This window comes from Tachysurus fulvidraco, chromosome 1 (assembly GCF_022655615.1).
Source record: "Tachysurus fulvidraco isolate hzauxx_2018 chromosome 1, HZAU_PFXX_2.0, whole genome shotgun sequence".
In the NCBI taxonomy this organism is placed as follows: Eukaryota; Metazoa; Chordata; class Actinopteri; order Siluriformes; family Bagridae; genus Tachysurus; species Tachysurus fulvidraco.
The window spans coordinates 21350776-21375649 of record NC_062518.1 but is presented as its reverse complement, the minus strand read 5'-3'; the positions used below and the strand labels follow the sequence as shown (position 1 = coordinate 21375649).

The 24874-nt window shown below is 38.3% G+C and overlaps 1 protein-coding gene and 1 long non-coding RNA gene across 5 annotated transcripts; both read left to right on the top strand.

Annotated features, from left to right (window-relative positions):
- Positions 1-3771: 3771 nt before the first annotated feature.
- On the top strand, positions 3772-7116 carry LOC125146322. Its single transcript, XR_007144774.1, has 3 exons — positions 3772-4188; positions 6689-6782; positions 6977-7116. It is a non-coding gene; the product is annotated as an uncharacterized LOC125146322 (long non-coding RNA).
- Positions 7117-8161: 1045 nt separating this feature from the next.
- Positions 8162-24843, top strand: LOC113644087 (tripartite motif-containing protein 16). 4 transcript variants are annotated; one of them, XM_027148632.2, is made up of 9 exons: positions 8162-8278; positions 14289-15263; positions 15363-15458; positions 15563-15805; positions 21446-21541; positions 21631-21873; positions 23191-23350; positions 23434-23493; positions 23606-24832. In XM_027148632.2, exons 2-9 carry the CDS (start codon positions 14760-14762, stop codon positions 24160-24162), a joined length of 1959 nt encoding a protein of 652 aa, XP_027004433.1. In that variant the 5' UTR covers positions 8162-8278; positions 14289-14759; the 3' UTR covers positions 24163-24832. The 4 variants fall into 4 exon arrangements, with proteins under 4 accessions (XP_027004433.1, XP_027004438.1, XP_027004437.1 ...); XM_027148637.2 differs by lacking the exons at positions 21446-21541; positions 21631-21873; positions 23191-23350; positions 23434-23493; positions 23606-24832 and adding exons at positions 18550-18679; positions 18780-18839; positions 19518-20312; XM_027148636.2 differs by lacking the exons at positions 21446-21541; positions 21631-21873; positions 23191-23350; positions 23434-23493; positions 23606-24832 and adding exons at positions 18520-18679; positions 18780-18839; positions 19518-20312.
- The last annotated feature ends 31 nt before the right edge of the window (positions 24844-24874 follow it).

Below are 24874 nucleotides of genomic sequence, written 5' to 3'. Positions count from 1 at the left end.
TATATACCATATTGGACAACATTTATTGCTTGTTTATACCACTGTGTCGTTGACATTCAGGCAAATTGCTTAGTATGTACTGTATTATGCTGTGTATTTGGTCACAGTCTTGAGAGAACAGTACAGCTGTTTCCCTCCATTCACTATCCTTCCATTCATCCAACTATACCTGCTCACTGTTTGCTCTAATCCCGTCTCTGTGCCTCTACTAAAGACAGATTCACAAATAACCTGCCTGATCTGTCTGGACTTCTTACTGTACCCTCAAACACAAACGATCTAGATGTAATGACTAACAGCATAGGTGCTACATTCACTAGCGCATTAGACACTGTTGCCCCAATAAGACTAAAGAAAGTCAGAGACAAAACACCTGCACCTTGGTATAATAGCCATACTCAGTGAAGTGAAGTGAAGTGAAGTGAAGTGAAGTGACATACGACTAAGTACGGTGACCCATACTCAGAATTTGTTTTCTGCATTTAACCCATCCAAAGTGCACACACACAGCAATGAACACACAAAATTCGGGTTACAAGTCAGACTCTCTAACCATTAGGCCACGACTGCCCCCTCACAACTACTCACAACCTCAAGAGAGAAACCTGTAACCTCAAGTGAAAATGGAGAAAAACTAAATTAGAGGTTTTTAGAATTACATATTAGGACAGTATGTCCAACTATAGACAGGCTCTAAAAGCTGCTAGGGCTGAGCACCTGAGCAAACTCATAGAAAATAACCAGAACAACCCCAGGTTTTTATTTAGCACAGTGGCTAGATTAACAAGAAACCAGAAATGTGAACACACTATTTCATTACAGTTCAGTTGTGAGGATTTAATGAGATTCTTTACTGATAAAATTAAAAGCATCAGGAACAAAATTGGTGATGTTCAACATGTGAGAGCAACTTGTGACTCAGTCTCACCTAAAGTGCTACACTCACAGCTACAGTGCTTTACAAATACAGGACAGGAAAAGTTATATAAGCTTATTACTACAGCTAAATCAACAACTTGTTCACTAGACCCCATCCCAACAAAATTACTAAAAGAAGTGTTATATAAAGCTGGTGAGCCTCTCCTTAATATTATTAACTCCTCGCTATCTTCAGGTTACGTCCCTAAATCCTTCAATTTGCAGTTATTAGGCCCCTAATATAAGAAACCTAATTTAGATCCTAATGACCTATCAAATTGCAGACCTATTTCACATCTTCTTTTTATGTCTAAAATACTAGAAAAGGTTGTGTCTGTTCAACTGAGCTCCTTCTTACAGGAGAACAATATCTTTGAAGAGTTTCAGTCAGGTTTCAGGCCCCATCATAGCACAGAAACAGCACTTGTTAAAGTTACAAATGACTTGTTCTTAGCTTTTGGATCAAGACTGTATGTCACTATTAGTTCTACTTGACCTTAATGCTGCATTCAACACTATAGAACACAACATTCTTCTAGATCGCTTACAAAATTACACAGGTATTCATGGACTGGCTTTAAGTTGGTTTAAATCCTACCTGTCTGATCGATACCATTTTGTAGAATTAAATGGTGAATCCTCCAGCTTATTGCCAGTTAATTATGGGGTCCCTCAAGGATCAGTCCTTGGACCCCTGCTCTTCTTGATATACATGCTTCCATTAGGGAACATTATTAGAAGACATGGGATTAATTTCCACTGTTATGCTGACGATACACAGTTATATATCTCATCAAAACCAGATGAAGTAGCCGAATTGTCCAAATTAACTCAGTGCCTTAGAGAGATAAAAGATTGGATGAGCTGTAACTTTTTGTTATTAAACACTGATAAGACAGAAATACTACGTATAGGTCCAAAAACCAGTACACAGAAACTCTCACAAGTTAACTTCCATTTAGAGGGATGTACTGTTACTAGTAGCTCAACACTGAAAGACCTGGGTGTTGTATTAGACAGCAACTTATCTTTTGAAAATCATATTGCCCATACCACAAAAACAGCCTTCTTCCACCTTAGAAATATTGCAAAGCTAAGAAACATCCTCTCTTTATTTGATGCTGAGAAGCTAGTTCATGCATTCATGACCTCTAGACTGGACTATTGTAATGCATTACTAGGTGGTTGTCCTGCATCTTTAATAAATAGGCTACAGTTACAGTTCGTGCTTCGGGCCCATCATGAAGGAACACCTAGAAGAAGCCCAGCGTGCACTGCAAAGGACGTACAATTGGCCCACCCAGGAAGCATACAGATCCCCAAGAGCATGAACTAGTAAGGACGGGAGATGATCTCACACCAGCCCAGCAGCACAACCTCACAGAGCTCCTGGACCAGTTTGTGGATGTCTCCTTGTCCCGTAGAGGACGTACAGCACTGGTGCACCATGAGATCAAGGGCTGCTAAAGCCCCAGGAGAAAAAAGTCCAAGCCGTGAGAGAATACCCAGACCCACTTCAAAGAAACAGGTACCTGCCTGGATTGGCGGGCTATAACAGACGCTTTGTGCCTAACTTCTCCTCTTTAGCTGCCCCCTTTCAGATCTAACAAAGAAAGGTCAGCCAGACCGTGTGCACTGGACTGACGGCAAAGAATGGGCATTCTGCCAGCTCAAGGAGGCCCTCAACACTCAGCCAGTACTGCAGAATTCGGATTTCGATCGCCCCTTCACGCTACAGACGGCTGCGTCCTAAATGGGGCTAGGAGCCGTCCTTTCGCAGGAGTTAGAAGGGGAAGAGCACCCGGTCCTCTTTATCTCCTGGAAGATGACCCCCGCAGAGAAAAACTATGCCGCAGTAAAAGAGAAGCCCTGGCGGTCAAGTGGGCCATTGAGGACCTATACTACTACCCTGCAGGGTGACACTTCACCCTTGTGATGGACCATGCACCTCTGCTCTGGATGGCCAAGGCGAAGGACACCAACGCCAGGGTAACTAGGTGGTTTCTCTCTTTACAAGATTTCTTGTTCCAGATCCTACACCGAGCTGGGAGCCGATGGCCACTCGAGGCGCTACGCCCTCTGAAAAAATTATTTAAAAAATATCGCACTCTCTATTGTGAAAAATATATGTATGTATACCTAAATAATTGTGTAAGTAGAAAAAAAAAAACGCAAAAAATGCATTTAGAAACAGTTGAGTTCCCCCTCCCCTTCCCCACAGTGGTTTGACCCACTGCCTGCTTTCCCAGTTCATCTCACCTACTCTGCACACACGAGTCAGGTGTGTGGCTGCGCCTCAGTTAATGTTGAACTCCATTAAGTAGGGTATTTTATTCACTTTAAATAAAGCGATTCTCTTTAATATAGTTGATGCAGATTCATTCATAAATGAGTTGTGGCAAAAATGCTGATTACCGATGTAGTTTTCCATGAATATGCTATATTAGCGATTAAAATATTAGTTATCTAGTTAATGTTAGCTTGTTTACAATAGCTTGTTGCATAGTGCACTGCAACTAACACACCAAAGCCGTTTTGTTGTTTTTATACATAGAGCAATTACTGTAAATTGATTATTTATTTAATGATTTTGTTACAAAACACTACTTATTTTATATATATTTTTCACAATAACAGTCATGTTTATAATTTATTGTATGTTGATGTAAACATACATACTGTAAACAACACAAACAATGCAATAAATAGTTTTGAAGAAAAATCTGATTTGTCATTGAACCTGAAACTGAAACTTTGAAAATCACGGGCCAATCAGGAGCGCAGCTGGAGCATTCACCCTCCAGAAGAAAAAAGGGGGCGTGCCTAATGGGACTAATGCTTGTTGTCTCTTTGATACACTTTTACAGACACATCCAGCTGATCCAGGACTTCAAATTGCCAGCTGAGCCTACACTACACTATGCTCCTGGAGAGGACTGTTTCACCTTTACACTGCCGTCCCCCTCCTGCTGCCTAGGTTTGGAGCCTGGACTTCTGCCCAAACGCCCCTTAAAGGAAGGAACTATTTACTTTTTCTCCTTTTCCTGCCTTTTTGCTGCATTAATCTGTGAAGAAATTAAATACCACCCCACTGTTTGCTCTCTGTGCCTCTTCTTCTGTGTCCCATCTCTCTGTCTCTCTCTATATATATTTAGTTTCTGTCAACAGACTGTTAATGATTTATTTCTCCATTTTCTTTATTAAGACAGTTCACATGAGCCTCTTCTCAAAGCCAGCTGTGTTCCTAACTTGACACAACTTAGATGAAGGGTAATGTAAATTGTTTTATTGGTTAATCTTAAATCACTTATCAAGTATCAATTACTCAGGATTCAAGCTCCCTTTTTAGGGATATAACCATATATAGACTTTTTTTGTAATTAGATTTTCTTGGTTTATAAATTTTGTAGTCAAAAAACTAAAGTCAAAAAAGTAGTCAAAAAACTGGGTTGCCAAATATTATGTAATTAATTCATTGTTTACATGCATAGCCATTCAAACCTACTCTACTTCTTTGTTGCTGTTTTTTTTTTTTTTTTTTTTGGTGTCTTATAACGTTTTAGAATTTCTAGAGTACTGAATAATCAGAGATGCATTCATAGGAAAAAAGATAAAAGAGTCCATAGTTCATACACAGATGAACTATGGATACCATATATCTGCGATATGAACACAACATTTAAAGTGAAATAACACAAAGTTGGAAGAAAATACTGCCGAAAAATAAACTTTATTGTTTAAGTGTCTAAGAAAACTTTGCCATTATAATGAATGATGATCTCAATAAAGACTAGGAATTATTGCTTAAGAATTATTGCTTAATGCACAGTGAGAAAGTTGCCCCATGCATGCAATTGCACAAGCTGATAAGAGCTGAGTGACACTGTGTCTACTTTGCAATGTAAGATGATATTAAAATACAATGCAATATACTGTGCTGTGGCCAAAACCAGTAAAATGAGCTGCAACAGAATGTTGTCGAGCTTGCTTGCTAGCTGCTATGAAGGGACGCAGTTGTATGCATCTAATCTTTAGGACACATCAGCAGGCCTGTGTACTTTTCTGGTGACATTTAACCAAAGCACAGCACAACAGTGTCCTGTATAAGTCTTGCAGTGTGGTTGGTACTGTAAGTAAATAACATGTAACCTTTGTTTCTGAGATCAATGCTTTTATCCTAGAGAAATATTACTAAGAGCTTCACATGTCCTAGAGAAACACTTTTAGAGCTTCACATGTTCTAAAGAAACACTACTAGAGCTTCACATGTCCTAGAGAAGCACTACTAGAGCTTCACATGTCCTAGAGAAAAAGTACTAGAGCTTCACATGTCCTAGAGAAACTCTATTAGAGCTTCACCCGGTCTAGAGAAACACTACTAGAGCTTCACATGGCCTAGAGAAACACTATTAGAGATTCACATGTCCTAGAGAAAAAGTACTAGAGCTTCACATGGCCTAGAGAAACACTATTAGAGATTCACATGTCCTAGAGAAAAACTACTAGCTTCATATTGTCTAGACAAACTCTTCTAGAGCATCACGTGGTCTAGGGAAACACAAGAGCTTCACATGTCCTAGAGAAACAGTACAAGACCTTCATGTGTTCTAGAGAAAAACTACTAGAACTTCACATTGTCTAGAGAAACACTACTCGAGCTTTACATGGTCTAGAGAAACACTACTAGAGCTTTACATCGTCTGGAGAAACACTGCTAGAGCTTCATGTGTCCTAGCGAAACACTGCTAGAGCTTCATGTGTTCATTTTGGCTTTTTTTTTCTTGTTTTAATACTCAAATGATACTGTCAGAATACTGAGAAGGCATAGAAACATTAGGCAGATGTTGAATTAGACAGCAAATCTTCCATTTCCTCACACAAGGGAAAAGCTTCACCAAACATGTTGCGTTCTTTAGAAACTGAACCTTTTTCCGCGATAGATACAGGTTACAAATTTGCCAAGACTAAAGGCAATATAAGTATATAACCACATGATATAAGAATAGTATATAGTTATAAGTAGTAGCCACATGATATACGAGAAGCAGCCGCATGGTATACGACAGCTGGCATAGGTAAGCTTAGATTCTCTTTAGACATTTACAGTATATAATTTCTCCTCTCTCTCTCTCTCTCTCTGCAAATGCATTAAGCCTTAATTTTTAATCGTGGACTTAACCATTTTAATATGTCAATGCAAATAAGTTTATTGCTAATATACTACAGTATGCATTAAATAAACCTCAGTATATGTTTCAATCCAGGATACACCAGCATGTTTAAACTTAAACATATTTTTTTAGCAAGTCTTGAAACGTAATGTTGTAACAACTTGTGCAATTTTTATTTGCCAAAATCCCCATATGATTTTTAGCAAAGCCCACTCAAGATTCTTTATACTGTATCATGTTACCTGGATGATCAACAGGTGTTGTTTTGAACAGTTAAACTGCCCATAGTTCTTTAGAAAAATCTTCTTTTGCATATTTCACTACTATCCAGCAGTTGTTATGTGACTCAAGTTGTAGCAAACAAGTTGTTGTAAGAGCCAAGGGGGTGTAAACTTGTAAACAGGATAAGTGAGGTAATTTGTTATTATTTTGTCATATGGGAAACATGTAAATATCTTCTAAATCATGGTGGTACTTAATAAAAATGGAGTACTTTGTATAAAGTAAAATCAATTGGCACCAATTATTCTGGTCAAAAGTTTATTCCCTAAACGATCATTTCAAACCCCATTCCCAAACTAAACATATTCATTTCACAGATTCAGAGGCTCTTGAGAAGATAGAATAAATGCTGGAATCTGGTGAGAAGATGGATGGTGAGGTGGAGGATGACTTTCATCTTGGCTATTCTGGGTAAGTGTTTTGGTGACAAATCTCTAATTAACTCTTTGAATAGCAATATTTATAACCTGTCCTCATGTGATGACTGAATAACCTATTAAAATATATAAAATATAAAATAATGTGTTATTATAAATTCTGAATAATATACTGGGACCTAAATTATATGTTTCAATTAATCTTTGTTTTTTTGTTTTTCAAAATAGAGAATTAGAAGAATATCATAATGAGCTGGAGGAAGATCTTCAGCAAACCAAAGATGAGTCGATGGCTGTCAGCCGTTGTTGTCATCCAGGCCATTCCAGTGGAATGCTGGAGGCTTCATCCGCTCTTTAGATGGCATGCTCAGTCCTGGGGTCTATGTAAGCCGCAGTTTTGATAAAGCCTCTAAATATCCACATAATGGCAAACACCAGAAACTAGCGGTCCTCAAGGTGAAAGTACTAGTGGGAAAGGTGAAGAAGATCAATTATCAGGGCCATCCCTTGCAGACAACATGGCATCAGCATGGTTATGACACAGCCTGGGTGCCTCCCAACTGTGGAATGGTGGCCAGTGGTTTAGAGGAGGACTGTGTGTATGATCCGAAACGAATCCAAGTCCTGAAGATTATCCCAAATTAGTATCCATTAAAAAACAAAATCAGAGCTATCAGAAACCGACAGAAGAGCAGTTGATGACTACAGTTTTTCACAGTGTAAAACACTTTCTTCAAAAATCAACAAGAAAAATCAAGGTCATTAAGAATGCACTTCTACTGTGTAAAATATTAAATCAGTGTCAGCAGCCTGACCTTTAACCGCAGTGACCTGGGTTCGATTCTCAGGCAGGAAAACTCTTTAAATAATGAAATAAATAAATAATAAAAAGTCAAAGTGTTGTGTGGTTAAATCCATATAGAAAAACAGATAGCACAATATTCAAATGTGTTAGCACATAATTATTCATTCATGTTAATGTTGTTTAACACATAGGGATAAAGTTGATTGATATAATTAGCAATATGCAGCTGTGTATACAAACATCACTGTGAATACTTTTGTCGCATGTACAGTGGTACCTCGAGATACGAGCAGCCTAACATACGAGTTTTTCGAGATATGAGACGGAGCTCGGGCCATATTTTCGTTCAAGATACGAGCCCAAATCCGAGATACGAGCCGTGTTTCCGGAGCGTCCCGCTAGTTGGCGCGCAGGGTCGAGCATCATCCGAGAGCATCTCTCGCTCACTCGCAAAAGAAAGAAAAGTGCAGCCAAGAAGGCAAAAACAAGTGATGATTAAATTTACGTAAATGTTAAGCTTAGTTTAAGTTTAAAGTTAAGTGCATTGTTTTAAGTTTTTTCTTTCATTTGAAATAAGGAAAGTGTGATTTTAGTTTTAAAGTTATGAAAATAGTTTTAAGTTCTAAAAAAGCACCGTTTACGTACGTGTCTAGAGTGCCTGCATCCCTTCCTCCCTCCTCCTCCTCGCCGTTCACCTTCATTAGCCGCACTCGTCTGTCTCCAAGGTAAGACTATTATGCTAAATAACTCTTCTATTTCTTTAATTCATATTTTGTTATGTATTTGTTAATTATACATGTTTATTTGTTATTTAAAAACATATCTTTATTCATAATTTACAATGGTTTGGGGATTTTTCATAGGTCCGGAACGGATTAAATCGAATTCAGTTATTTTAAATGGGAGAAATTCGTTTGAGATACGAGCCGATTGACTTACGAGCTCGGTTCTGGAACGAATTAAACTCGTATCTCGAGGCACCACTGTATATAGAAGGAGAATTTCATCTCGACACATTCTGTGTCATTCTTCTTTAATTTCTCTTCAAATCCCACTGTAGTTCTAGTACATAATTGGTGAAACACTGGGGCACTAGAACCCAGGGGCACTGCTCCTTTCCACACAAGAGTGAAATTAATATATAATATTAATAATGTTACTCATTAATATATATATATATGAATGAGTAACATTTATTCATTTGGCAGACCCTATTAACATTTAAAACTAGTATACTACTACATGATTTATGAATACCTTAACTTTTAAACATGTACATAAGGTGTTTATTAATGCATGAATTCATTAATTGTTTTCTAACTTAAACATCAACATTATTAGTATTAATTACTGTTAATGCACGTGTAAGTGTGGGATTTTTCATGTACTGTTACCAAGTCTTATTTATTTAATAATTAGTTAATACATGTAATAGAAAATATTGTGAATAACAAAAATGAACATTGAACATTCTGTATTAATACACTTACACACCCGAAAATAGGAACAGCAAAGATATCAAAGGGGAACTGAACTGTTTCCAGTTGCACATTAAGTAGAAGAAACAAGAACATTGCAGGTTGCAGGCGTGTCTAAATAACGGAGACTAATGACAAGATTTGAGGATGTCAACTGCTTGTGCAAAGACAAGATTAGAGGATGTCAAGCACAGTGGATTACACTACACTACACACACACACACACACACACACACACACACACACACACACACACACACACACACACACACACGAACCTTTTGTCTATCTCAATGTATAAATAGTCCAATACCTCAACATCCAACTAACTCACTCTGTTCAGACTTAGGTCGGGACAGACTGACTTCACACTTGCAAGTGTATTGAATAAAAAAGTTTGATATTACACAGGACTCTGCTGTGTTCTTCTCTGCAACTTAGAAAAGTTCACTATTATCTCCGATTAATTGAATAGAACTCCCACCACATACACTTCCCTCTACTGACACATTATGCAAAGTGCAAAACGTTCATGAACAACACAAATAAATTATAGTCTATAAAATACAATTATACATCATATACAATATATATATCGTTATTTAGTTAGAAATCTAACTAAACTAACCAAAACATTCACTTTGGCTCTAGTCTCAGAATTAATTCCTTAGCATGATGTATATTAATAAATGTGTTATACAGTTAGTGCTGAATTTGGAAATATACCACATACACATATGTTTTTCCTCCTCCTCTTCTTCTTCTTCTTCTTCTTCTTCTCTTTTCTTTTTTAAAATTTCCGATCATCAGTCTCAACCACAGCATTTCCAGCATTTTCTCCAAACAATAGAATGTCTTGTAGTCCTGCTTGTGTTGCACCCAGACATACTTATGATCTAGACCAGTTTTATTCAACTAAAATTTAAAGAGGTTCAGTAAGAGAAAATTTCTTGAAGCAAAGGTCCGGAAGATCATAATGTCTAACTAGTTAGTGTGATATATATTTAAGTAGCCTAGTAGTTGTATCAACATCTGCAAGCAATCAATACCTGACAGTCAAATCAAATAAATTCAGTACAATTCAAAAACCTTTTGACAATATTTATTGTCACGTAACATAGAACTGAACATATGTATGATTGTATATATGTATAATGTTCTCTCATTAAATAAATAAAAGTAGGGCTACATTTCAAAATAAGAGAAAATAAATAAAATGTGAAAATTGTGCATGTTTAAATAAAGTGCTTAACTTTCCCTTTTATATCTCAGTGAGAGAACTGAGCTTTAGCTTGGCTTGGGTTAGGGTTAAAACCGGGCTTGAATGGAGTCAGGGCCGCTCTCATACACATGTGGAGGTGCTCATTAGTGACCCTGCAAAAATATTTAGTTTGGATTATGTTCATTGTAGAGAAAGCTGCCTTGCAGTTGTATGTAGAGCCAAACATGGTCAGGATGTAGAGGGCTACTTCCCTCAGACCTGGAAAAGCTGTCTTCAGATTTGAGTGGAAATGATTGTTCAAAACCTTTATGTTTTGTCTCATAATGGCGTTTCACATCACCACTTTTAATAAGTGACAAAAATGTAAAAAAAAAAAAAAAAATGTAATGTCCGCAACACTGTTCTCTCTGTACTCTCATATTTGTTGGTTTATTAAAAAGCAAGCAACGTTTCGACCCTACTGGGTCTTCTTCACTTTAGCAGTTTCTTTTGTCCAGCACCTGCCAGAAGGTGGGAAATGCTCACAATTACTTGTTTACCACTTTTAATAAGTGCCACGATTTCTGAACATATGAGACACACTGGTTTAGTGCTCCAGTGGGAAGTGTGAACAGAAATGAGTCTGTCCATTCTGGAGTAAATGTTTTCGCTGTACACTTTTTTTTTTTTTTTTTTTTGGAGAGCGTCATTTGTTCTTTCTTCTCCCTTTCTCCGTCTCACTCGTCTGTTTCTCTCCCTTAATCCGTCTCACTCGTCTGTTTCCCTCCCTTTGTACTGTTGAGTCACAGTGTTTACTTCAGTAATGCACAGACATGATTGACTGAGTGGTATCACGTGGGATGACTTAACTCGCATGCAATTGGTCTGTGCGTTTCCACTACCACTACCATAAAGTTTGCAAAAGCTGCTCCGGTTACAATAGAAGCGCCCCGTTAAGTTTTAAATCATAACCTTTTGTTTTGGCTCTAGGTCCGGGTCCGTATTGGACAGCTTCTGGGTCCGGACCCGGACCGCGGTCCGCCTGTTAGTGACCTATGATCTAGACACTATTGAAATTTGTTACTACTGACACAGTAACAAAGAACATACAAAAATCTACAGCATCTGAACATCTATGACATTTAGAAAAAATCTCCAGACCATTACCTGCTTCATCAGTTCCTTCTTTTGATTTGATGTCTTTCTTTGATGTCTGTAGCAGATTAGCAATAAATCCTAAAAAGAAATTTAAAAAATCCTAAAGAGAAATCATTAGCAGAGAAAAATGTCATAAAATAAAATCTAAAAAAATGTTGTAGTACACAGGTTTTAAATGTTAATAGGGTCTGCCAAATGAATAAATGTATGGACCAGGTTGTAAAGTGGAAGCCATACACTGTGAGGCATCTGACTCATCTGACGCATATCAGTTAAAAGCTTAAAAAAAACTTAGCCTTACTTTAAGTAAATAAATGTGTCCCACAAGGATCAATTTTATTCCCTTTCCCTTTTCTACACCAAAACATGATAAAGAATGCCCTCTGTTTGTCTGAGAAGGAATTACGCATGGTGTCCATGACACTTACAGTACATATAGACAGTACCATTTTTTTGTACAAAAAGGTCTTTCTCTGCCAATGATTTCTCTTTAAGATTTTATTTTTTAAAATCTCTTTTTATGATGAGTCAGATGCCTCATAGTGTATGACTTTCTCTTTACAACCTGGTGTACACAAAGGATACTTAATGGGTGTGGACAAGGTTGTAAAGAGGAAGTCATACACTGTGAGGCATCTGAGAATCAGTGATATATTCGGTATTTACTAGCTAAATAAAGCATAAATAATTTAAAAATTGTTGTATTTTTCCCTCTTCACATTATTAGTATCATTTAGTGTTAATGCAGGTGTAAGTGCGGGATTATTCATGTACTGTTACCAAGTCTTATTTATTTAATAATGTGTTAACAAGGAAGTCATACACTGTGAGGCATCTGATGTTAATGCAGGTGTAAGTGCGGGATTATTCATGTACTGTTACCAAGTCTTATTTTTTTAATAATTTGTTAAAGAGGAAGTCATAAACTGTCAGGCATCTGACTCATCTGACTCATACACTGGTTTTAAATGTATCTTGCACCTAATAAAATATAGACAGTATCTGGAAGTCAGCTATGGCTCTCCAACCATTAAGGAGTATAGAACCTTTTAAATTGAATAATTGTCATATTTCTAGACTAGAATTATGACTAATTTTAAATTTTTAGTATAAATGATCAGTTAAAAGTACACCTTAGCCTCACTTTAAGGAAATAAAGGTGTCCCACAAGGATAAATTTTATTCCCTTTCTATTTTTGTAAATGCTTTAGGTCATGAAAATACTAAAATTTGTTGGTTACTCTTTACACATTTGAGTACTGTAGGTCATGTGCTTATGTTTGTTTTTCATTTGTTTCTTTTGATCTGCTTGCTGACAAATAAGTAGAATTAAATTGTATATGCTTTATGCTGTAATCAGTAGTGCTCATTAAAATTCTCAGTAAAATTCTCAGACCATGAAATGATCTGCTGCAGGCAAACATCACGTTGATGCACACTGAGACACGATGGAGTGAGTCAGATGAGTCAGATGCCTCACAGTGTATGACTTCCTCTTTACAACCTGGTCCACACAAACAGGATACTTAAAGGGTGTGGACCTAGATTGTCATTCCTTATTACAGGACAACCAGTTTAGTGCTTTAGGTTGGCATTTACAATAATAAAATACAATAAAGTTTCATATTTTGAACTAAATCTCAAGAAAACAAAACAAAATAAATAAAACAATCCCAAATCCACTGAGACTGGAAGAAAATACAGTCTATCAGATGGAGTGATGAATGTATAAAGAAAGAGTCTGCATTTTCTGGCAGAAAAGTAAATGCTATCCAGTGCTAAAGTTGCTGAGAACTCATGCTAGGTAAACAACTAGTGATTAAAGAGAAGTGTTGTTAAGTTTCTCTAAATATTTTCTTTTTTCTCACACAACATCTCACACAAAAATGAGTGCTTCAAAGACACATATCTGTGTCTGTAATTTTTCACTGTGGGCTATGGCTAGTGTGCTAGCATTGTTCACTTCATGCTAAACCTTTCTGACAGGCTAGACCACAAAATATATTAAGTACAAAGATTTAACAATCAAAGCGATTAGAAAAGACCAGGAGATAAAGTTTTGCTCTCTACACCCTAGCAAAGGTTGACAATATTTTAGCTAGCAAGGATTAGCTGGCTAATTAGCAGGCTACATGGAACCTTAGTTTATTCTTTAACCAGAGTGAACATTTAGTGAACATAGCTAAAATTAAATGATTAGATTGTTCTACAGAATTAGCAAAGTTACACGTTAGCATTGCTGACTTATGGGCACCTGCTCATGACACAAGCCCTTATATTTGTTTTTCTGCTATGTTTTGTCTTTTCGTCTGATGTCCACTAACACTCAGGTAACCCTTTTAACAGTACACTGTAATTGATTGATTTATTAGACATTTTCAGTCAGTAAAAAGAAATTAATTATTTTATATCCACAAGTCTGATATAAAATGAGACAGAACACTGTTGGATTTTAGTGTGAGATGTGTTGTCCCTCTGTTAGGATAAACTTTTTGTGGTTGATTACTGGGTTAAATAGGTTTAATATCACTATTTACTTTAAAGAAGCTTTTATGTGAGGAAAAAACAAACAAAAAGATTAATTTTTTTCTGAACTGTTCTATAAATATTTTACACTTTAAAGAGTAGATTAAAAACTGTCTGTATAAAAAAGAAATTCAATGCTAAACATGGGAGTCATCAAAACCAGTGTTTGTTAGTGTAATACTGAGCAACTGGGAGTCATATATACCATGTTGGACAAAATTTATTGCTTGGTTATACCACTGTGTCGTTGATATTCAGGCAAATTGCTTAGTATGTATTATGCTGTGTATTCGGACACAGTCTTGAGAGAACAGTATAGCTGTTTCCCTCCATTCACCATCCTTCTTTTCATTCAACCATTTTCTCTGCCAGCCTAGACTTGAGGCACAAGGAAGGGGACACCCTGGATGGGGACCCAGTCGATCACAACCCAGAGTCATACACACACAGACACACACACACACACACACACACACACACACACACACACACAATTTAGAGATGGCAGTCAGCCTACCATGAATGTCTTTGGACAAGAAGATGAAACTATAATACCAGGAGGAAACCCCCAAAGCCCAGGGAGATACCCCAACCCCAAAGATGTTATGCAAACAAGCAAACCGCTAAACCTAAATAAGGACAAAGGAGGTCATGAAGTGGTGTACACACTAGGCACTATGCCACATTCTCTCTACACCCCTTTGAGGCAATTTAATGGCATCAGTCAAACTATGGCTGGGGTTTTGCGAACACGGGAAACCCGGTGGAGTAACCCAAGCTCAGGATTCAACTTTAAACTTGGGATTCTAGAAATGTTAACCCCATTGTGTTGGAAAAAAAGCTATGAAACAATTGAGTATACAGAGTAAACCAGATCTGTCTGTTACTGCGGTTAAGAGGTTAAGTCGAAATCCACACCCACACCACATGTTCATTCCTGCTTCAGGAGAAACGAAACTAGCCAGGCTGGCTGTTGCAAAAACTTCTTTTTCTACTAACATGGATGAAAAGACAGCAAAGTCTGCCGATCTCAGCTACACCGCAGCCTCAGATGTGGAGTGTGATGTGTGCACGGAAAGGAAGCAGAAAGCAGAGCAGTTCTGTTTGGATTGTATGGCTTCATTCTGTAAAAATCATCTAGATCTGCATAACATTATGCATATGGGGAAGAGACACAGGCTGGTGGAAGCTAAAATAAGCCTTAAAGACAGCATCTGTCCCAAGCACAACAAATTAATGAAGATTTTCTGCCGCAAAGATCAGCAGTGCATATGTCACCTTTGCATTAATAATAAACACAAAAACCATGATGTCGTCTTAATTGGGGATGAGGTGCCTGAGAAGAAGGTATGCTTTTTTTTATTGTTTTCTTCTACAATGGCATAATACATGGCATGTAATGGCTAGAGCATTCATTACATTGCATTTTTTTTTCTTGATTTTCAGATGAAACTTGGTAAAATGCAAAAACAGACAGTCAAAAGGATTCAGACCCGGGAAAAAGAGGAGCAAGGTTTAAAACAAGCCATTAAATCATTCAAGGTCTAGTTATCTACTGTATACGTATCTCAAAATTGGGTTTTGTTATGTAGTATTGATCTTTCTTGTGATATGTGTGCGAATACAGTGTTCTATTTCTTTTTAAGGCATCAGCAGTGATGGCGGTGGAGGACAGTGAAAGGAGCTTTACAGAGCTGATTCGCTCTATTGAGATGAGGCAATGTACAGTGAAGGAGCTGATCTTGGCTCAGGAGGAGGCTGCTGTGAAGAAAGTTAATACATTTTTAGAAAGACTGGAGCAGGAGATCAGTGATCTGAAGAGCAGAGATGCTGAACTACAGCACCTGGAGCAGCTCTCTCAAGCTGAGAATGACATATATTTTCTACAGGTTAGTACATTTACAAAAGGATATATTCTGCAAAGGTAGACTATCATGCCGGTTATGAACTGCATTTATGTGCTGTCTAATCAAATCATCTTAAAGCTTAAGGGACGTAGCTGTAAACATACAGTAAGTGAGTCAGTGAGTGATTGAGATTAGTGGATGGATTAAAGGATGGATGGATGGATAGATGGATGGATGGATAGATAGATGGACGGATAGATGGATAGATGAATAGATAAAGGATGCTGTTCAATCCATAGGCAGAAGGCAGAATGGACAGACGGATACCGCTGTTATTCATGAATAGATGGATTTTAATCCATAGATGTACGGATGTTGTTGATTCCATGGATGGATTGATACATAGATGTATTTCTTCCCACAAATAGATATATAGATGGATGGATGGATGGATGGATGGATGGATGGATGGGTGGGTGCTGATAATTCGATGAATGGAGGAATGCATGAATGGGTATGGTTTGGTGCATGGATGAATGGATGGGTGTTTATTCAACAGATAGATAGGTGTATTGTAACTGTTATTTCACAAATAGATGGATTTGTTGAATATATGGATAACATTTACATTTACATTTAAATTGACAGCATTTGGCAGACGCCCTTATCCAGAGCGACGTACATAAGTGCTTAAATCTCTAATACTGAATACATTAATGCTGGTTCACTAGGTTACATACTTAAGATACCATGAGTTTAAAACATTTGTTCAAAGTTACAATGAAAAAAAAAAAGTGTCAAAGGGTTTTTTTTTTTTTCTTTTAAATGCAAATACAATACATTACATTTATGGCATTTAGCAGACACCCTTATCCAGAGTGACTTACAACTGAGCAATTGAGGGTTAAGGGCCTTGCTCAGGGGCCCAGCAGTGGCAGCTTGGTGGACCTGGGGTTCGAACCTATGACCTTCCGATCAGTAGCCCAACACTTTAACCACTGAGCTACCACACCCCCCATAAGGATAAGGATAAGGATAAGGATAAGGAAAGAAGTGCTAGTTGAAGTGCTTCCTGAATAAGTAGGTCTTCAACCGCCGCTTGAAAATAGCCAGTGACTCAGCTGTCCGGACCTCTATGGGAAGTTCATTCCACCACCTTGGTGCCAGTACAGAGCAGAGTCTTGTAGTATACTTGCCTCTTACCCTGAGAGATGGTGGAACCAGTCGAGCAGTGCTGGTAGATCGGAGGTTGCGGGGTGCAGTGCGAGGAATGATGAGGGCTTTGAGGTAAGAGGGAGCTGGTCCATTTTTGGCTTTGTAGGCCAGCATCAATGTTTTGAATCGGATGCGTGCAGCTACCGGAAGCCAGTGGAGGGATCGCAGCAGCGGGGTGGTATGTGAGAACTTTGGCAGGTTGAAAACAAGCCGAGCAGCTGCATTTTGGATCATTTGCAGAGGATGGATTGCATTCATAGGTAGACCTGCCAGCAGTGCATTGCAGTAATCCAGTCTAGAAATGACAAGAGACTGAACAAGTACCTGGGCAGTCTGTGTGGACAAAAATGGCCGAATCTTTCTAATGTTGTAGAGAAGAAACCGACATGAGCGAGTCACATTTGCAACATGAGAGGAAAAGGACAGTTGATTGTCCACGGTTACCCCAAGGTTGCGAGCTGTGGCTGAAGGGGAGATCAGATCGTTGTGCAAGGATATAGCAAGATCATGACCTGGGGATGAATCACCTGGGATGAACAGCAGTTCAGTTTTGCTAGTATTGAGCTTTAACTGATGAGCAGTCATCCATGATGAAATTTCTGCCAGACATGCTGAGATCCGGTTAGAAGCTGTGGCATCTGAGGGTGGGAAAGAGAAGATAAGTTGTGTATCATCAGCATAGCAGTGGTAAGAGAACCCATGTGATGAAATAACTTCACCAAGAGAGTGAGTATACAGGGAGAAAAGAAGAGGACCAAGTACTGAGCCCTGTGGGACACCAGTGGAGAGTCTGCGTGGAGCAGATGTCACTCCCCTCCATGTTACCTGATATGAGCGTCCTTCCAGGTAGGAGGCAAACCATTCCCAAGCTGATCCGCAAATCCCAAGACTCTTGAGGGAGGATAAGAGAGTCTTGTGGTTGACCGTATCAAACGCTGCTGAAAGGTCAAGGAGGATAAGGCCGGATGATAGTTTGGCTGATCTAGCAGTATGTAGCTTCTCAGAGACATCCAAAAGGGCTGTCTCTGTAGAGTGAGCTGCTTTAAAGCCAGACTGTTTGGGATCTTGGAGGTTGTTCTGTGAGAGAGAGACAGTTATTTACAGAAATGATTACATGTGTATTTATTTCATTATAATATATTTATTATATATTACATCTTAATATGATATGATATTATGATATATGATAATATGATAACAGATGGATACAGTTGATTCCATGGATGGATGGATAGTTGGATGCTATATACTAATATTTAACTATATCATATTAAGATGTAATATATAATAAATATATTATAATGAAATAAATACACATGTAATCATTTCTGTAAATAACTAAAATAACTTCTGCTGGATTAAAGACATCAGTCTCAGACATTACTATAATACACTATATGGGTCCGTATTTTAAATAATAAACAAATAATTCATTGTCAGTTCTATTCATTTCTAAATAGTTTAATTCATTTATTTAACATTCCAAAAATTCCTTTACTAGCATGTTGTGAGTCTCACAAGAAATATGTTTTATTTCCCAGCATGCTTCTTCTGTTCACCACCTCTTACAGTTCATTCAGAACCCAACACTTTCAGTCAATCCATCCTGTCCATTTGACCTGAGCATTGAAGCTGTTTCAGATCTTAACAAAAAACTGCACATAATCTGGCAGTGGAGCTTTATGACAATCTCCGAAAGAGGTAATCTTTGTGATCATTATTTTTTTTTGCAGAGAATTTTGTTTCCAAAATGCATATTTGTTGCATAAAAATCCAATTACACTTATTTTTTTCCCCACAGTAAAAAACACTGCCATCGTATCTGCACCATTACCTCGGACTTACCAGGAGCTCTTAAAATGTGAGTTGCTTTTGCTGTTTGTTTTTTTGTTGTTGAAACCAAAGTGAAACAGAATGTAAAAAGAAGAATGTTCTGTATAAAAGAAAACCTTTAATCAGATCTGGGAGTTTTGCTAAGTTTGCTAAGTTACTGAGCAATTATGCACCAACGACAGGTACAGTACAACCTTCAGGCATTTTACAGATGGTCACCTTTAATGACTTACTGATTGAACAAAAGTCACATAGAAAAAGTCAAAACAATCAGATGTGTGTAGTACATGTGCATATATTGTGAAGACTTCCACGCATATCTATGATGGTACCATAGTAACTATCAGGATGGGCAAAGTATTAAGAAGTACACATAACTGCTAGAAAAATCATGTTTTCTTGTCAAAAGGTACATTTTTAATTTATCTAACACTGTTTAGAAGCTACTACACCATCTTTTCTTGAAAACATGAATCTTTGTAAATTTGCAATATTTACCATTACTTAGAATTTGACTTGCAGCTGATTAAGCCACTAGCATATCCTAGTCTAATCTGGCATTAGAAAACAATTGAAAACAAGCCCCATTTATTACATATAGGGTGCGGTAATGTTAGCAAATAAGCCAAACTTATCTTGAACTAAATTACTCCAGCAAGTCATACCAATTCAGCAGCAACTGACTGTTCACATTCTTCCACAACAGATGCTATCAAACTTACTCTGGATACAAATACAGTGCACAACAGCCTCCAACTGAGTAACCTGAACAAGGAACTGACTGCTGTACAAACTTCAGCGAACTATCCTTCCCACCCTGACAGATTTGAAAGGCGGATGCAGGCCTTATGCAGAGAAGGTCTGCGTGGTTCACCACGTTACTGGGAGGTTGAGTGTGGTACAAAAGGGTCATGGATTAATATTGCAGTCTCGTACAAAAGGATACAAAGGAAAGGGAAACAGGCCCCTCTATTTGGCAGATGCAAAGACTCATGGGCCTTGCGCAGCTATGGGGATATATACCAATTCTGGCATGGCAATAAGTACCAGAAACCCCCCACCGACACATCATTAGATTGTTCTAGAATAGGAATCTATCTGGATCATGGAGCAGGAATTTTGGCCTTTTACAACGTCTCAGGTAACTTTAGCCTCATCTCCAAGGTCCAGACACAGTTTACAGAGCCTGTATATGCTGGTTTTGGACTAGTAGGGACAGGATCTCATATTAGACTCTGTGATTTATAAGAGTTGTAGTTAAGATCAACCTCTTTCTCAAAGAGAATATCCTTGTTGCACTTCAGATTTCAGTATTACTCAATACATATTACTATGGTTCTACTAGTTGTCATGTAATGGGGAAGATAAATGGTGATAGCTTCATCCTTATACTTTGATGCTATATCTGTATCCTGTTATTTATTTTTTTGTGCCACCAAAACAGTAAAACAATACATTTTATACGAAGTGACACACAATAAACTACTATTACACAAACTAAGTTCTAAGAGTATGTGTTTTGTTTTTCGACTGGAGTGTATTACAGTATGTATTAAAAAAATTATCTACATCTATGCATCCATATCTAATGATCTAAAAATGATGCTTGATTTATGAAAATTGTTCTCTTTTCAAATGGGAATTTCCCCCTAAATGTTTCATTTATTTCTAATTTGGTTCCAAGAACTTATATGACAGATAAGCCTTTCTTTCAATCAGCAATGTTGGCATCTCTGGAAAATTGTCCGTAGTATGAGTGTGTGTGTGCCCTGTGATGGGTTGGCATTCCGTCCAGGGTGTATCCTGCCTCGATGCCCGATGACGCCTGAGATAGGCACAGGCTCCCCATGACCCGAGGTAGTCTGGATAAGCGAACATTTTTTTGCATTTCACTAATGAAACACTGTTCATTGAATTTTTGTAATTTCACCCTGTTTGGCTTATACAAGGATTGGAAATCATGTGGTAGAAACAATCGACTAAATGAAGAATATGGTGCTCATGTGGTTAAAAAAATTTCAGTCCTGTGAGTCAGAGGCCTCAACCCTACAAATCCACACCCTCCTTTTCAGAGCAATATTTGGACTTCTCTTTGGCACACTTCAGGAGAAACAAAACTTACAAGTTCCAGCCTGGTTTCAAACTGGTGCTACCATTATCTCCTTTTGTTTCCCGACCAGTATGGATGAAGAAATGGATATGTCTTCAGATCTCAGCTTTATTGCACCCTCAGATGTAGAATGCAGCTCGTGCACGGTAAGAAAGCGCAAAGCAGAAAAGACTTGTTTGCAGTGTTTGGCTTCATACTGTGAAGATCACTTGGACATCCACAACGTTCTGCATACGAATGCCAAGAGGCACAAGATGGTGGCAGCTACGGGAAGACTCGAAGAGCGAGTCTGTCCCGAGCATGACAAACTCATGGAGGTTTTCTGTCGCACAGATCAGCAGTGCATATGTCACCTGTGCATTACAAATAAACACAGAACTCATGATGTCGTCTCGATTGACCATGAAGTGGCGGAAGTGAAAGTAGGAATATTTTTGAAATCATATCATAATGTGTAGGTACTGTATGATGTCAACTACGTCTATATCTCTTTTTTAAATATTTTTACTTGTCTGGCTTTTCAGTTAAAGCTTGCGAAGATACAGAGGGAGATTACTGACAGGATTAAAAGCAGAGAGATCGAAATGCAAGCATTAAAACAAGCAATCGAGGATTTCCAGGTTTTATTTGTGCATTAATTCATGAAGCAATTTGCATTAGCATTTGGAATCATATTCTGAGTCATATTTTGCTTCCATATTTATAACAGACTTCAGCAAGGCAGGCAGTGGAGGAGAATGAGAAGAGCTTTACAGAGCTGACCAACACCATACAGTTGAGGCAGGGAACAGTGAAGAAGCTGATCCTGGATCAGGAAGAAGCTGCCGTGAAGAATGCCAAGGAACTTTTGGAGCAACTACCATCAGAGATCACTGATCTGAAGAAGAGAGATTTTGAACTACAGCGCCTGGATCAGCTCTCTGAAGCAGATAATGGTGTCTATTTTCTACAGGTAGGCAGCCTAAATAAAACCAAATGACACAAAAGCTTTAACAAAAGGTTGCTTCTTGATGTTTAGTGCAATTGTAATTGCAGATATATGAGATGAAATAGACAAATAGATGTCTCAGGATAAATGGGATATGGTCTGGGAATACCCATTGGATGTGTCTGTCATATACCATCAGTGTCTTAATTTTCGTTATGCTACGTTCACACAAGTCGCTAGTCGCTGTACTATGATGTCAGCAGCAGGAATTCCAACTGCTGGTTGCCATAGTGATAACATTTCTCCATGGGTGGAGCAACTAGCATTTCACTTTATAACCTATCAGTTTTCTTGCCTCTAAAATGAAGCATTCTGGAGGTAGAATTGGCATATGTATATAAAATCTAGCAGTGTATATATGCATCATATCATCTGAGATAAAGGAGAAACAGTGTTTGCTCTTTACAACAGATCTTGTTCGCTGCACTGGACATGCCACATCTAGTCGCCAATGGTCGCTCTTGCTCACCTGCTTTTAGATAAAATAATTAGTAGATTTAAAACACTGATGCTTGCCTAAAAAACAAACAGTACCCACTAATCTTAAAGCTTTTTTCACACCTGCAATGCAACACACGCTCTCCAATACTCTAATGCTGTTAAACTGGTCCCACAATCTCTCAGAGTACAGGTTAGGCATACATCAAGACTCTAGCACCTAGACTGTGGAACAAACTTCCCCTGGCTGTCCAAACAGCTGAGTCACTGGCAGTCTTCAAACAATGTCTAAAGAACTACCTCTTCCTGAAATTAGCATTTAAAAACTGCTCAACTGGTCCCACTATCTCTCAGGGAACAGGAAAGCTATCAATCAAGACTCTACTTTTTCCCTATATGCCTGAAAGGTTGAATCACTGGTAGTCTTCAGCAATGGCATCTAAAGACCAACCTGTTCTCGAAATACATAACTTTACACTTAAAAACTGCTTGACTGGTCCCACCATATCTCAGAATTTCAGGAAAGGCATGAATCAAAACTCGTCTCTGTTCTGTCATGTAGGTGATGAAAAGAACTTCCCATGAAGTGACATACCATCACCTAAAGTAATAAAACAATTAAATAAAATACTTGTGTTATGTATGTGATTTTTTTAGCCCCAACAGTGTTTTTAGACCGATAGAACTCTTGATCACTAGTCTGTGGCATAGTGAACTACTATCAAGACGTATTTATTGTTAGACACTTTAAAACCCTTCTCTACTGTAAGTCGCTGTGGATACGGGTGTCTGCCAAATGCCATAAGTGTAAATGAATATTGTCTGATTCTGTTCTGTCCACAGGGTATTTTGTCCACTCCTGCACTTCCTTCATCCCCGTCCTCCCCTGTCCTCTTTGTCCATCCATACTCCTCTTTTCAGCTCGCCACTGAAGCGATTTTGGACCTTATAAAGCAGATGAACCAAGTTTGTAATATGCACTTCTCCAACATCAGTAAAAATGGTTAGTAAAGACAAAAAAAAACATCTAAATTAAATCAGTTTAACCAGCAAGGAACTTACCAAGACTGATCTTTCTTTGAGCAGTCCAGACGGCAGACATTCTGAAATCGCCTGAGTTGAAAATGCGGGATGTTTTATTGCAAAGTGAGTTTACCATACCACCTCTATCTAACATTGCAGTTGTAATCATTTATACCATCCTACATCTGTTACTCAATGTCCTAACAATGGTTCTTTGCAATGCTTCCTATCTTAGATGCTTCTGAGCTCACTCTGAACCCTGACACTGCACACTTTTCTCTCCGCTTGTCCAAAGAGAACAGGGAGGTGACTGCTGTGAATCAGGCACAGGATTACAGTAGCCATCCGGACAGATTTGTCTGCAGAGCACAGATCCTTTGTGACCAGCTTCTACAAGGGACCCCACAGTACTGGGAGGTGGAGTTCAGAGTCAGCAACTGGGTGTGCATCGCTGTTTCCTACAAAGGAATCTACAGGAAGCAAAAACGGGGTGGTCTCTTTGGCAGAAACAGCTGTTCTTGGGGCTTACGCTGTTATTACACTTCCTTCGAATTCTGGCATGATAATAAGTGCATAAATGTTAAACACAACAAGCGTTGCACCAGAATAGGAGTGTATCTGGATCACGGAATAGGTGTTCTGGAGTTTTACAATGTCTCTGATGATATGAGTCTCATCTATAAGGCTCACACCAATTTTACTGAGCCTGTGTATGCTGGGTTTGGCCTAGGAGGGAAAGGCAGTCACATCATGCTCTGTGATTTGGAAAAGGAGAAGGCCATGAGTAAATAAACAGACTAACATGTTGGAACTGGAATAAAGGTTGTGGAACAATGATGTAATGATTGGATCTTTAAGAATCTTATAAATGTACAAGGGTTGTTTGATTTTTTTTTTCAGGGAGTAGTTACACAAACGAACACCAGATGGCAGAACAGAATTAAACTCTCTCTCTCTCTCTCTCTCTCTCTCTCTCTCTCTCTCTCTCTCTCTCTCTCTCTCCCCCTTTGAAGTACTGGAGCAAGAAATATGTTGCAAGAATATTTTACTGTGTTGTATACAAGTTGTTGTATAATATCACTTCAATAAAACTCATTTACAGGTTTTTGTATGACAGATGTGCCACTTAAACCAACCTTCCATCCATCCATCAATACTCTGTACCACTGCACAGGTTCACAGGGAGCCTGGAGCCTATCCCAGGGGACTCACCGCACCCCTGGACATGGTGGCATCCCATCACAGGGCACAATCACACATGTTCTGGGAGAGAAAATACAAAATCCATGCACACAGGGTGTCGAAACGCTACCATGACACACACACACACACACACACACACACACACACACACCCCTTTTTCTTTTTTTTTTTTTAAAGAAAAACTGTACTTTTTAGCTGCAACGGCATAAATGAAAACAGGTAAACAATAAATTGTCTGGACATGTATTCCACATTAAATGTAACCATAAATGGATGAAACGTCTGATATACTGTTCTTTCT